Genomic DNA, 12,870 nt, shown 5'->3' with positions numbered 1-12,870 from the left:
AGTGGCACCCAGCACACACTGCAATATTTGATAAATTCCAGTGTGAAAAACTGCTTATAATCCATCTCTCTGCAACAGTGGCAACAAAATAAAAAGAGAAGTTGCTGCTGTCACGCCCAGCTCGTACGATCCTCGTGTGTGCCACACCCCCTGATTATCCACGCGTGCTTCCCTGAAAGCCTGCTTTCAGGTGTGGAAATGGAGCCCTTTACAGTGGAGACAGAGCCAACATGAAGAGAGGCATCCGGAGGCCAAGGCAGCCTGCAGAAGGAGGATAGAGGAGCATCTGAGGAGCAACAAGACCAGGCAGGTGTGGCAGGGTGTCCAGCACATCACCAGCTACAAATCCAGCAACTCCACGGCCGCTGAGGGAGATGCTTCTCTGGCAGAGGAGCTGAACATCTTCTTTTCCTGCTTTGGTGACACCAACAGCAGCTCCACTGCTGCCGCCCAGCTACCACAGCAACACACTCACGGTGGAATAGTGGGAGGTGAGGCGGCTGATGAGGAAGGTGAACCCGAGGAAGGCTGCAGGACCTGATGGTGTGGCTGGACGGGTGCTGAAGGATTGTGCGTATCAACAGGCTGGAGTCCTTACTAGGATCTTCAATCAGTCCCTGTCCCAGGCCACTGTCCTAACTTGCCTTAAGTCTTCCATCAGTGTTCCGCTGTCAAAAAAATCCATCACGAACAGTCTGAATGATTTCTGCCCGGTGGCACATCAGTCATCATGAAGTGCTTTGAGAAACTGGTGTGGAGTCATATCATCACCTGCCTGCCAGCAGACTTGCACCCATTCCAATTTGCTTACAAGGCAAAGAGATCCACAGAGGATTCTGTGGCCACAACCCTTCATGCTGCCCGGACCCATCTAGGGCAGCAGGGGAGCTACACCAGACTGCTTTTTGTGGATTTCAGCTCGGGGTGTAACAACATCATCCCACAATGACTGGTGTCCAAACTGGCAGACTTGGGACTTCCATCACTCACCTGCAGTTGGATACTGGACTTTCTGTCGGGTCGCTCCCAGAGGGTCAGACTGGGTTCCCACACCTCTACTGCTCTACTGTATCAACACCGGGTCGCCGCAGGGCTGTGTGCTCAGCCCGCTCCTCTACACCCTCTACACACATGACTGTGTCCTCACACACCTCAACAACAAGACCATTAAGTCTTCAGATGATATGACAGTGATCAGACTCATCTCTGGCAAGGAGAGTGAGCTGGCATTCAGGGACAAGGCTGAGCGGCTGTCAGGGTGATGCAGAGTCAACAACCTGCTCCTCAACACCACAAAAACAAAGGAGCTGGTTACTGATTTCAGGAAAAATAAAACGGACATCCAGCCACTCAACATCGCCTGGGCTTTTGTGGAGAGAGTCCCGGTGTTCAGGTTCCTGAGTATCGAGTTGAAGGATGACCTGACCTGGAGTGCAAACACTAAGGAGCTGCTGAAGAAGGAACAGTAGAGACTGTATTTACAGAGAATCCTCAGAAATAACCGTCTCCCCAAAATCTGCTCCATGCCTTTTACCACTTTTCCATCGAGAGCGTACTTACGTACAGACTCTGCCTGTGGTACGGCAGCTGTACTTCCTCAGACATAAAAGCTCTCCACAGGGTCATCAGGGCAGCGGAGAAAACAATTGGCTGCCCTCTCCCTACCAATTTGTATAGTCAGGACAATTTTATATATTATGTAATATATTATTTTATCACTCTTATGCCTCACATTGAGTTGCCTGAACTTTCTCAATTTCATTGTCAAGTGACAATGACAGTAAAGATTCTTATCTTATCTCTGTGCGATCTGGCTACTAAGCTCTGAAACCTCAAACTCGCCTGAAATATCGCAAGACTCTCTCTCATCGGCCGTGAGGGGAGCTTCGCTACCGATCGTTTACATTACCTGGTGATGCAGCTCACTGGACGAGCCTTCTAACCCAGGTTACTAAATGATACTGGTAACTAGTGAATTCCATGTAAGTCTCACATTAACAGACTCAAAGGGATGCCGCAATAAAGTTTTCAGGAACCGACTGTTCCACTATGCTGTACAACCAGCTGATTATGATAATTTTCATGTTTAATAAATGTAAAATAATCCACATGTCCAGTCTAAATGAATAATTATTCCTGGTATGATTACTTGTAACTTTTCATAAGTAAAGTTTACACTTAAGATATCTGTATTTATTTCAACTCTGTACAAACGCTATATACAGGTGTTAACCATTTCCATTCAGCAGTTTCACGAGCAAAAAAAGTGAAAAACATAGGAAAAATACTATCTGACAGGAACAACGTAAATGTTACTCATATTAAGGTAGGACAGTTATTGCTTGTGTCTTCTTGCTTCTCCATCACAACACCATACAATGAATCATGGGATTGTTCTCATTTGATATTGATATTTGGGGCAAAGAAAGACTAGTATCCAGGGATTTTTACTGTCCTCTGATTTTATGATCTTCTGGTCTTTGGCACTGGAAGATGATGTATTACGGGTACACAAGGACATAAGTACAGTTAAGTACTGTGCGCATATCGAGATTCAGCTTGTGTTTCCAGCCAGAGCAGGAGTTTAGAGAAAACCATTTTATTGGAGGGCAGGGGTTCTAGAGGTGAAGACTGTCAGAAAAAAATTCAAAAAAAAAATAATTATGTGATATTAGTATTGTTTTTAACGATGAGGTATCACGGTACTTTTTCAGTATCGGTATACCGTGTAACACTACACCTACCCGTAGAAAGGCTGTTTGTACTATTCTCTCTGTTTTAGAATGATTAAAGAGACATTAGAACTATAAAATAACATACATGGAATTATGCACTGACCAAAAAAATTTAAAGAAAGAAAGATGAATCTGTTCGAGGGGCAGTGTCAAGTCTGGGAGGATCCCGTTACAGAGTGACAGATATGGGCAACCTAGGAAGATGTGGACTGACATACACAAGACTAGACGAAATAACAGGACACAGCTATACCATTTATATTTACATATGATAAACAATTTTGAACATAATCTACACAGCAAAAAAATCTGATGATCCACAACACCATTGACTTCTAGCTAAATGTCAGAAATTTGCACTAAATGTTGAAAAAGTGGCAAGTACAAAGATGTTCAGTACCTTTACAAACGGCGCCCCATAATATAACGGACTGTTTTTCTAGGTCCCTTGAAGTCTGTTATAACTGGGTTTTACTGCATTAAATAATTGATCTGACACATAGGAAATGAAACGCTGCATTCAGTAAGTACACTGAGCACTACTTCTTGTGTTTAATTTGTCGGCCAGCCGTCTTTTCTGGTTTCGGCTGCTTTTGCCGTGTTACCCCTTGTGCATATTAATGCTTGAAATTCTTCATATCATTCTAATACGAGGTCCTGCTCCCCTTGTGTGAAAAGCTGCGCCCTTCCTGTCGTCATTTTGTTGCAGTCTATCAAAGACTGATCAAGGTTTCTACATTTACATTTACATTTACAGTATTTGGCAGACGCCCTTAGCCAGAGCGACTTACATAAGTGCTTTGAGACTCTGCGATGAATTTCCGATGCTCACACACACCAGAAAAAGAGCCGAGTAAGAATATAGAAGTTCTACGTCAGGTATTTCTGAAAAAGGAATGCTTTGAGTCGTCGCTTGAAGACATTCAAGGATTCAACATCTAGGGGGAGTTCATTCCACCAATTAGGTGCCAGGACAGAGAAGAGCCGAGATGTGTGTCTTCCTTGTGCCTTGAGGGGAGGTGGGACCAGTCGAGCAGTGCTGGAGGATCGGAGAGATCGTGGTGCAGTGCGGGGTGTGATGAGGTCCTTTAGGTAGGATGGTGCCAGAGAATTTTTGGCTTTGTATGCGAGCATCAGTGTTTTGAATCTGATGCGGGCGGCTACAGGAAGCCAGTGGAGGGAGCGCAGCAAAGGAGTGGTGTGGGAGAACTTGGGAAGGTTGAAAACAAGACGAGCAGCTGCATTCTGAATCAGTTGGAGGGGACGGATGGCGCTCAGCGGTAAACCCGCTAGAAGCGGACTCCATATATATGGACTTTTCAAGCAGCGCTGACACACGCAGTCATCTCGAATGAATAGATCCAGCTAAACTAATCCACCACACAGCTGCACTTGAAAAACCGACTTATCCCGGATGAGTCTCACTAGCATTAACTGATCTAGGATGAGGCATCTGATCTCGGATGATTTAAGCAACGTACGGAATGTACCCCCTTGGTCTTCATGATTGGTGTTTATGATTTTGGAAATGTTTGTTGTGTTTATTCAACAAACATTTACAAACTCATTGTTTAGTATGAGTGTGTATGAAAAACATATTTTTTCCTTCATTTATCATATTTCTATAGACCCCCCTGAGAAACCCTTGCTCACCCTTTGACTCCCCCTTAAATAAAAGTCTAGCTCCGCCACTGAACCTGCCCCACCTTCTATTTAAATTTTGTTTTTATTTTGCATGCCCAGTGACTATTACTTACACGTATTTTAACTTATAAAAGACAGGGATATGTATAATTCTTTATAGCAGGGGTCACCAACCTTTTTGAAACTTAGAGCTACTTCACGGGTACTGAGCCATATGAAGGGCTACCAGTTTGAAACGCCCCCCTAAACTTATCTAAACTTCAAACTGCAAACTGCAGATATGTCGTTATGTGTGCGCTTTTGTTATCTGTAGGTTTGATCACCTTTGGGGATGCACCTCACTGTATGATTACTGGACATCTGACTAGCAGCATTGACAGCAGTGCAGGTGATGGTGACATTGCCCTCTCCTGGTGAAAGAAAGAAATGCAGTCTGGAGCTGCTCTCTGTCTGATCCCTCATCCTCCAGGTGTAAGAGGGTCTCAGGCCTCCTGATGAGTTGCAGACCAAACGCACAGCGCAGGTGTGGTTCTCTGGGTCCCAGGTGTATTCTGACTGTATCCACACTGATGTTATGGGCTCTAATGAATAAATACAGTAAAATGATGCTGTGAATATTTATACATGTATAATATGATTGCAGGTCAGTGCAGTGGCACAGTGGGCAGCATTGTGACCTCAGGCCTCCAGGATTGTGGGATGTTTGCATGTGATTCTACCAGACACTCTGCCTTCCTTCCTCAGTATAAACCGGCATCACTAAGCTGCCCTCAGTATTTGATTGTGTGAGTATGCTGTGTGGTGGACTCGCATCCCAACCAGCGTGTTCCTCACTGCAGATGAGCAGTTATGGAAAATGGAAGGATGGATAAGATGGTATTTCTCCTAAACTTCACATCATCCATCCTGCTTATCCTGCTCAGGGTCACAGGGGGCTTGAGCCTGTCTGTGCAGCACTGGGTACAAGGCTGGGGAACATGAGCTTTACAACCATACAGATACAATTACAAGCACAACACTGAACACCTCTCTAACAATGGCAAATGCATAATTGTTTGGATAGTAATAAATAATAAAGTAGTAATAATAATAAAGTTTAGTATATCTGAATATGTCTACTGCTTTATATATATCTTACCATAAACCTGCAGCTGGATTTTACGTGTAGGTATCTGTGGACCAACTGTGTTCATTCCTACACGCCGATACTCCCCACTGTCCTCCAGTCTCAGCTCCTTCACAGTTAGACAGTTAGCTGCAGTCGTCCTTTGAACTGAGCATGAAGATTTACTTCTTTTTTACCACTGATCGTTTCAGCAATGTTACTTCCATTAAATATCCACCCTAGTAACGGAAAATCTTCCACCTTCAGACTCCCCAGGACTGAAAGCAGCTCCACTGTCCCTCCCACGATGCCATTTACTGTCAGATCAGCAGCAACACAAACACCTGCAATGAAGAAGCAAAGCATTGAATTCTGATTCTGACACTGACCAGAAGCACAAGCCAGCCTTGTACTTTCACTGTTGGGTATAAAAAATGCTATTAATCTGATATGGCTCTAGAGGTGCTTGTACCGCACTGGCCCTGCAGCTCATGAAGCTGACAGAAACGCAGTCCTCCAGCACTCTGTGTGTTTTTATACATATTGACCAAATCATTTCTGCTTTTACTGCTTTGATATTATTTGTTAGGTTATTTTTTGGGACCGGAAACACTCAAACATTTTCCCATATAAGTTTTTGGTAATTGCTGCTTCGCCTTATGCTATTTCAGCTCACAAAAGACTTTATATATTATAAGAACTCTCTACTTTCATTTAGCAGGGAAAACCTGTATTCATCAGTTGAATATAACTTGATATTCAAGACCACATTAGCCTACAATGCAGTTACAGTTTTTTACTATCGCTACGACAGTTTTTGCAAAGTTCCCCAAACTCTTAACAGTTAGCACAACATCCGTCTTTGTAGGCTATACAAACGATACAAGTCAAAGTGAACAGCTGTTCATATTGTGAATTGAAACACAAATATATTCCCTGTATTTTATTAGATTGCCAATTAGAAACAGCTTATTGCAGTTATGCAAATATATAAATCACAGCTGATTCCCATCTAGGAACCACACTCAGGTGTTGAAGTTTTTCCGATCATATGTTCTAAAAGAGGACTCTTTGGGCTGATCTTGTGTAGAAAAGGAACAATATAGAGCAACAAAGAAAGAAAGAAAGAAAGAAAGAAAGAAAAAGAAAGGAAGAAAAAGCTTGCACGAAGGAGAGGAAGACGAGTACCGGGACAATTGAGAGGAGTGGGGCAAGGTAGAGGGAGAGGAGTTAGAATGCGTGGTGGCACTCAAAGAAGGACCAGAGCTAGGGTAACTGATCAAATAAGAGCTACTATCATTGACCATGTCATAAACCACGGGCTATCATACAGAGAGGCTGGGGAACGAGTACAGCCAAATCTCAGCCAGGACACAGTGGCATCCATTGTCCGTATTCTCAGAGAAACCAATAGGTAGGATATTGCTTCTCCTACAGCAAAGTGTAAATAATTTTACCATTTACTGTATTAGAGTGACTGTATGCCTCCGGTCTCTAATATGTAACTGTATTTTGTCCCTCTAAGGATTCAACGTCTACCTCCCTCAGGGGGCAGAGGAAAGCTCTTGAATGAAGAACAGGAACTTGCTATTGTCAACATGGTGATTGCGGACAATGAAATAAAACTGAAGGACATTCAGTCCAGAATTGTAGAGGACAACCTTGTCTTTGGGAACATTGCAGAAATCAGCATAACATCCATTTCTCGGACTCTAGCTAAGCACAGAGTCCGAATGAAAACACTATGCAAAGTTCCTTTTGAAAGGAACAGTGAGCGCATCAAAGAACTCCGTCACCAATACGTCCAGGTAAGGTTATGCAATACAGTCATTACTGTACTATACACAGTGTGTTTTGCAGCAAACTACTCTATAACAGTACAGCACAGCATTTACATACACTGTGTCTAATTACTTTCAGAGAGCCATGGAGTTGGAGGCCAATGAAGTCCCACATGAAATTATCTATGTTGACGAGGCTGGCTTCAACTTGGCGAAAAGGCGTCGCTGTGGGAGAAACATAACAGGCCAAAGGGCCACAGTTACCGTGCTGGGCCAGAGAGGAGCCAACATCACCATGTGCGCCGCAATCTCCAACAACAGTGCACTCCTGCATAAATGTCAGATTGGCTCCTACAACACCGACCGCCTTCTCCTGTTTTTAGAAGACCTGCACGAAAGACTGGTGCCAGAGGTAGAAAGGGGACAGGTGGGAGACCACTTGCCTATATATGTTATCACATGGGACAATGTAGCATTCCACCATTCCCGTGCAGTCACAGCCTGGTTTGACGCCCATCCAAGGATGATGTCCCATTTCCTTGCCCCTTACTCCCCTTTCCTCAACCCCATTGAGGAGTTTTTCTCAGCATGGAGATGGAAGGTTTTTGACCATCGTCCACATGACCAAATGTCCCTCCTGGATGCAATGGATGCTGCATGCCAAGACATCACAGCTGAGCACTGCCAGGGGTGGATAAGGCATGCCAAAAGATTCTTCCCACGATGCCTTGCCAGAGAAGATATCAGGTGTGATGTGGATGAGAACATGTGGCCAAATGCAGAAGACCGGGCAGAATAGAAGATGACTTTGTTTTTTTTTTTATTATAATTCCGGTGCTTTTTCTGTTTGCATATCTTGCAGTAATGTCCTTTTGCAAATAAAAGTCTGTACTGCAGCAGTTCTGTGTCTGCATTTTTTTTTTACATAAACTGTACATTTTATAAAGCTACTCTGAGATGGTCATAAATTTTTTTGTATTGAATTTCTGCAGCAAAGGAAACTGTTGGGGAAAGCGCCCAGCGTTTCCACCCCAACTCCACACTACACTTTGAATTACGAGACAACACACTTTAAAGTTTTACTTGCGCAAGGGTAACCACACTCTCAGCAGAATGTGCTACAAAGGGTGGTTCCCCTTGGCTCCTTTATTTATAGTCAGTGGGAGGCGCAAGAGTCACGCAGAATAGGGAGGTGAGAGAAAGTTCTGGTTTTGCTAAGGTGGGAACGCTATTATTAATATAATCTAAAGTATGAGGCTAGGGGAAAACAAAATAATGTATATACATATTTACATTCATTGCTGATCATACAGGAGTGATAACAAAATGATTAATAACAGTTTCTTCAACCTAACAGTCCCTCCTGTTTATCATGACAGTATGATCAGAAGCATCAGTATTGTACAAGTTGCAAAAGCATTTCCAGTACAACCGTCATATAGATCACATCATCATCATCCTAACTGTGGAGTACAGAAAACCATCAGGAGTCGTCCCTCCTGTTTATCATAGAAAAACATCTAATTACGTCACTTCAGGTCCGAGCCCTGCACGGGTGCTTTCGGCTCGGCCGTCATTATGAATTACATGTCTTCTTCATCGCTATCGCTGGAAACAGGCTCTGTCTCCATATTCTGGGTAAGGGAGAGAAACATTGTACTGTGTGTCCGAAAAGCGGCATTAAGAGCTTGATTAATAAACATTTTCAAACATGGTATAACAGTTATAAAACAACAGAAAAACAAAATAAAAAACAAAACAAAAGGTAGGCACGTTTTCATCAGTATGGACCACCATGTTCCTGTAACAAACCAGTCCAGCCAGGAGGACTGCGGTTGACTGTCCATGGTCATCACTTTTTGTAAGTCACGGAGGCGGTCGAGGGCAATTGTCATATTAGGTGAGTGCACGTTGTCAGGAATGTAAGTGCAGCACATTTGGTTCAGGAGGACACATACTCCTCCTTGTGCAGCTGTCAGTAGGTCTAATGCCATACGGTTTTGGATAACCATCTGTCTGGTTATGTCCAATTGTTCGTTTTGTTGTTGATCAATTAGTATCGAACTATTTATAAAAAGACCTAGTCTATAATTTAAAGTTTCTACTCGCAGCCTGACCTTTCCGACTCCTGCCCAGGGGAATAGGGACAGCACAACTTTACTGCCTGTTCCCCACAGTTTATGTTCAGGGGGTACATCTGTTCCCCACAAACTGTCATGGGGTTGTATTGATATCGAACGCCTCCTCCTGCTTCTGATGGAAACCTTACTTCCCTGTGCTATCAGGAAGGTGTGATCTGAAACAAAAATAGGAGCGCACACTCCAAACCAGTTCGGTGGTAGGACAAAGTATGCACGAGGTCCGCATAACCAAGCTACTCCGTCCACCCAATAAGTTCCATTACTGGGCCCCAAGAACGAGACAGGAGAGCCGTACATGCTGCTAACGAAGGTCGTTTCACAATTCGTGGTATTGCCTCCGATCCACCTAGTGCCATTATTCTGTTTGTAGCAGACTGAATGATTATATGTGGTTGGGTCTTGATATATTAGGACAGAAAAGGGGAATGATACATTGGTTTTAGCTACGGTGAAATCCATCCAAAAGTCTTGGAGACATGTGCCGTTTTGGAAACCAGGGTCATCTGGGTATATTCCTGTGGCATCTTGCACAACAGATTTTACGGTTATAGTACCTGACCTATTCGTGGTGATATTAACATAGTCTCCATCTACGGAAAATATAAGTGAAACAGTACTTTGGTACCCTATACCTGCAAAAGATGCGGCACATTTGGCCTGGGACATATTCATGGGTTTTCCATATACAGTGGGTCCTTCACTATGAGTAGGCATCACAGAACAAACATAGCAATTCGTCACATTTTTTGCTGCTACAGTGTCATGTACATATCGATACCAGTAGTTCTTCATGAACGGGTGTGAGTGGTCAGCAGGCAACGGGCGCAGATGGAAGTCATCATGGGTCCATCGCCGTAGGTGCTGCAATGGAGCTGGTGGGAAGAAGGACAACCATACAAGTCCAACAACAAGAATGACCCCTAGAGTCACCTTACCACATCCCACCCCGTCAGAGCCATCCTAATAGAGTGCAGTTCAGTTGTTTTCTTCACCGGGTTGAGACAGCAGCACCCTATTGGTTACTGTGCCTTTGTAGCGGACTTCCACTGCTACTCTGTCGCTGAGGCCTCTGATAAGGGCTTGATGGGTTTACAGTGACTTTTGTGTATCCAGGAAGGTCGTTCTGCTATTTTCACAGCTGTTGGTGTTGTGAGGAAGACTTGATAAGGACCGTCCCACCGGGGTGTGCTCCACTCCTTCCGCAACAGGACCTTGACCAGGATCCAATCCCCTGGCTGCAAGTTATCCTGTTGGTTAGAAACAGAATTTACTGGCAGACTACTGGGGCTATGTTTTTGTTGTGATGATAGCAACTTTCGCATCCAATTAGCCAATGTATTTTCTCTGTCCGCTTTCCCTATATCACTCATTTCGGTTGCTAGAGGAAACGGCCTTCCGTACACTATCTCAAAAGGTGTTAATCCTGCAGGAATGGGAGTTATTCTCATCCACAATTTTACTAGAGACAAACATTCTGGCCACGGCCTTTTTGTCTCTTCCATTGTTTTTCTGAGCCTTGTTTTAATAGTGCCGTTAGTTCTCTCCACTAAGCCTGCACTCTGAGGGTGATAAGCACAATGATTCTTAAGCGTAAAACCAAGTGCTTGTGAACAAAGGGACATGGTCTGATTTACAAAATGAGTCCCATTATCTGATCTTATAATGTGAGGTATGCCACAAGTAGGGAAATAATGGCCTACCAAACATTTTGCAACAGTCATTGCATCACAGTGCTTTACAGGGTATATTTCTACCCACTTAGAAAAGGCTTGCACAGTGCAAGGCGAGTTGGTAATTGTACAACATCTAATAATCTAAGTAGTAAGTTTGTGTGAGTTAGAGATGTTCCCTGCGATGTTTTAAAACCTCTATTTTTCCAAACTCTTGCATGGTGATGAACAGCTCCAAACACATATGGACTATCAGTGTATATAGTAAGTGACTTATTTTTGAATAGCTCGCATGCCCTAATTACAGCATACAGTTCAGCCGCTTGTGCTGAACAAGCAAGGGGGAGTGCATTGGCCTCTAACACTTCAGTGGACGTAACTACAGCATACCCGACCTTATTTTTTCCCATATCATTTTTTGATGCTGATCCATCTACATAAACAACCGTTGAATCTGATATTGGGGTCTGTAAAATATCTGCTCTGGGTTTTGTTTGCTCTTCCACAACTGCTTTGCACGAATGTGGCTCTCCATCTTCCGTTGTCGGAAGAAGGGTGCTAGGGTTAAGAGGACCACATCGCTGTATAGTAATGTTTGACTGTGAAAGCAGGAGTGAGACTAAGGTCAGATGTCTAGCATGTGTGAGGAACGGAAGCGGTGTCTGCAGTAAAACTAATAAGACCGAATGTGGCACCTTCAGGGTGAGTGGGTGACACAACACTAATTCTGCTGATAATTTTACTGCTTCTGCAGCAGCTGCACATGCTTGCAAACATTGTGGAAAACCAGCTGCTACTGCATCTAGTCGTTTTGAATAGGATGCTAGTGGCCTTTCCTTTGTCCCGAACGACTGTGTTAATACTGCTTTCATATACCCTTGATTTGCATCAACACATAAGGTAAATGGTTGTTGATAATCTGGTAAGGCAAGTATCACATTTGTTTGTAGCATCATTTTTAAGTTTGTGAATGCCAATTCTCCTTCTTTTGTCCACTGAATTTTATCTTTTAAGGCCATGTCTTTCCCATAAATTAAGGTTTGCAGAGGTTGAACGAGTGCGGCATAATCAGGTAGCCATTCTCTGCAATAATTACAAAGTCCTAAGAAGGACATCATTTGCTGTTTAATCTTTGGCTTTGGTGCCTCTTGTATTGCATGTTTTCTAGTTTCTAATAATGATCGACCTTGTTGGGAGAGTTTATGTCCAAGATATATAACTTCCTCCCTGCAATATTGTAATTTTTGTTTTGATGCTTTATGTCCTGTATCATATAAATGCTGTAACACTAACAGTGTGGCTTCCTTACAATGCTGTTTTGTATCTGAAGCAATTAATATATCATCTACATACAGTAGCACTTGACTATGGGATGGTATTTTACAGGTACTCATAGAATATCTAAGGGCCATGGTATATACATGTGGACTTTCTGAAAACCCTTGAGGGAGTCTAGTATATGTGTATTTTTTTCCTTATAGGTGAAACCAAATAAATGTTGAGAATCAGGGTGCAATGGTACTGAGAAAAATGCATTACTGAGATCCACTACTGAGAAGTAACTTTTATCAGGGGTTAATGAGTTGAGCAATAAGTTTGGGTTGGGCACATCTGGTGCTGCATGTTGCACTATGTTATTAACTGGTCTTAAATCCTGCACCATACGCCATTTCCCTGTATGTCCCTTCTGGACGGGGAAGATAGGAGTATTGCAAGTGGCCTCAGGAGCCTCTCGCAATATTCCTGATGCCAACATATCCTGCACTACAGGGGCTATACCTTTCTCTGCCTCAG

General features: G+C 43.4%; 3 protein-coding genes across 5 annotated transcripts in view; 2 read left to right on the top strand and 1 right to left on the bottom strand.

The window, feature by feature from the left end:
- LOC125704850 (SLAM family member 5-like) overlaps positions 1-12,870 on the bottom strand; it is a 90,816-nt gene that overhangs the window by 42,686 nt on the left and 35,260 nt on the right. The gene's annotated exons all lie outside the window — the stretch shown is intronic.
- si:cabz01074946.1 (SLAM family member 9) overlaps positions 1-12,870 on the top strand; it is an 84,416-nt gene that overhangs the window by 50,281 nt on the left and 21,265 nt on the right. The gene's annotated exons all lie outside the window — the stretch shown is intronic.
- On the top strand, positions 6,912-8,086 carry LOC125704854 (uncharacterized). Its single transcript, XM_048970993.1, has 2 exons — positions 6,912-7,292; positions 7,405-8,086. The coding sequence occupies exons 1-2, from the start codon at positions 7,083-7,085 to the stop codon at positions 8,062-8,064; spliced, it is 870 nt and encodes a 289-aa protein (XP_048826950.1). The 5' UTR covers positions 6,912-7,082; the 3' UTR covers positions 8,065-8,086.

Source organism: Brienomyrus brachyistius, chromosome 12 (assembly GCF_023856365.1).
Source record: "Brienomyrus brachyistius isolate T26 chromosome 12, BBRACH_0.4, whole genome shotgun sequence".
Classification (NCBI taxonomy): Eukaryota; Metazoa; Chordata; class Actinopteri; order Osteoglossiformes; family Mormyridae; genus Brienomyrus; species Brienomyrus brachyistius.
Note: the sequence above shows the minus strand (reverse complement) of the source record. Positions and strands in the feature narration are given on the sequence as shown.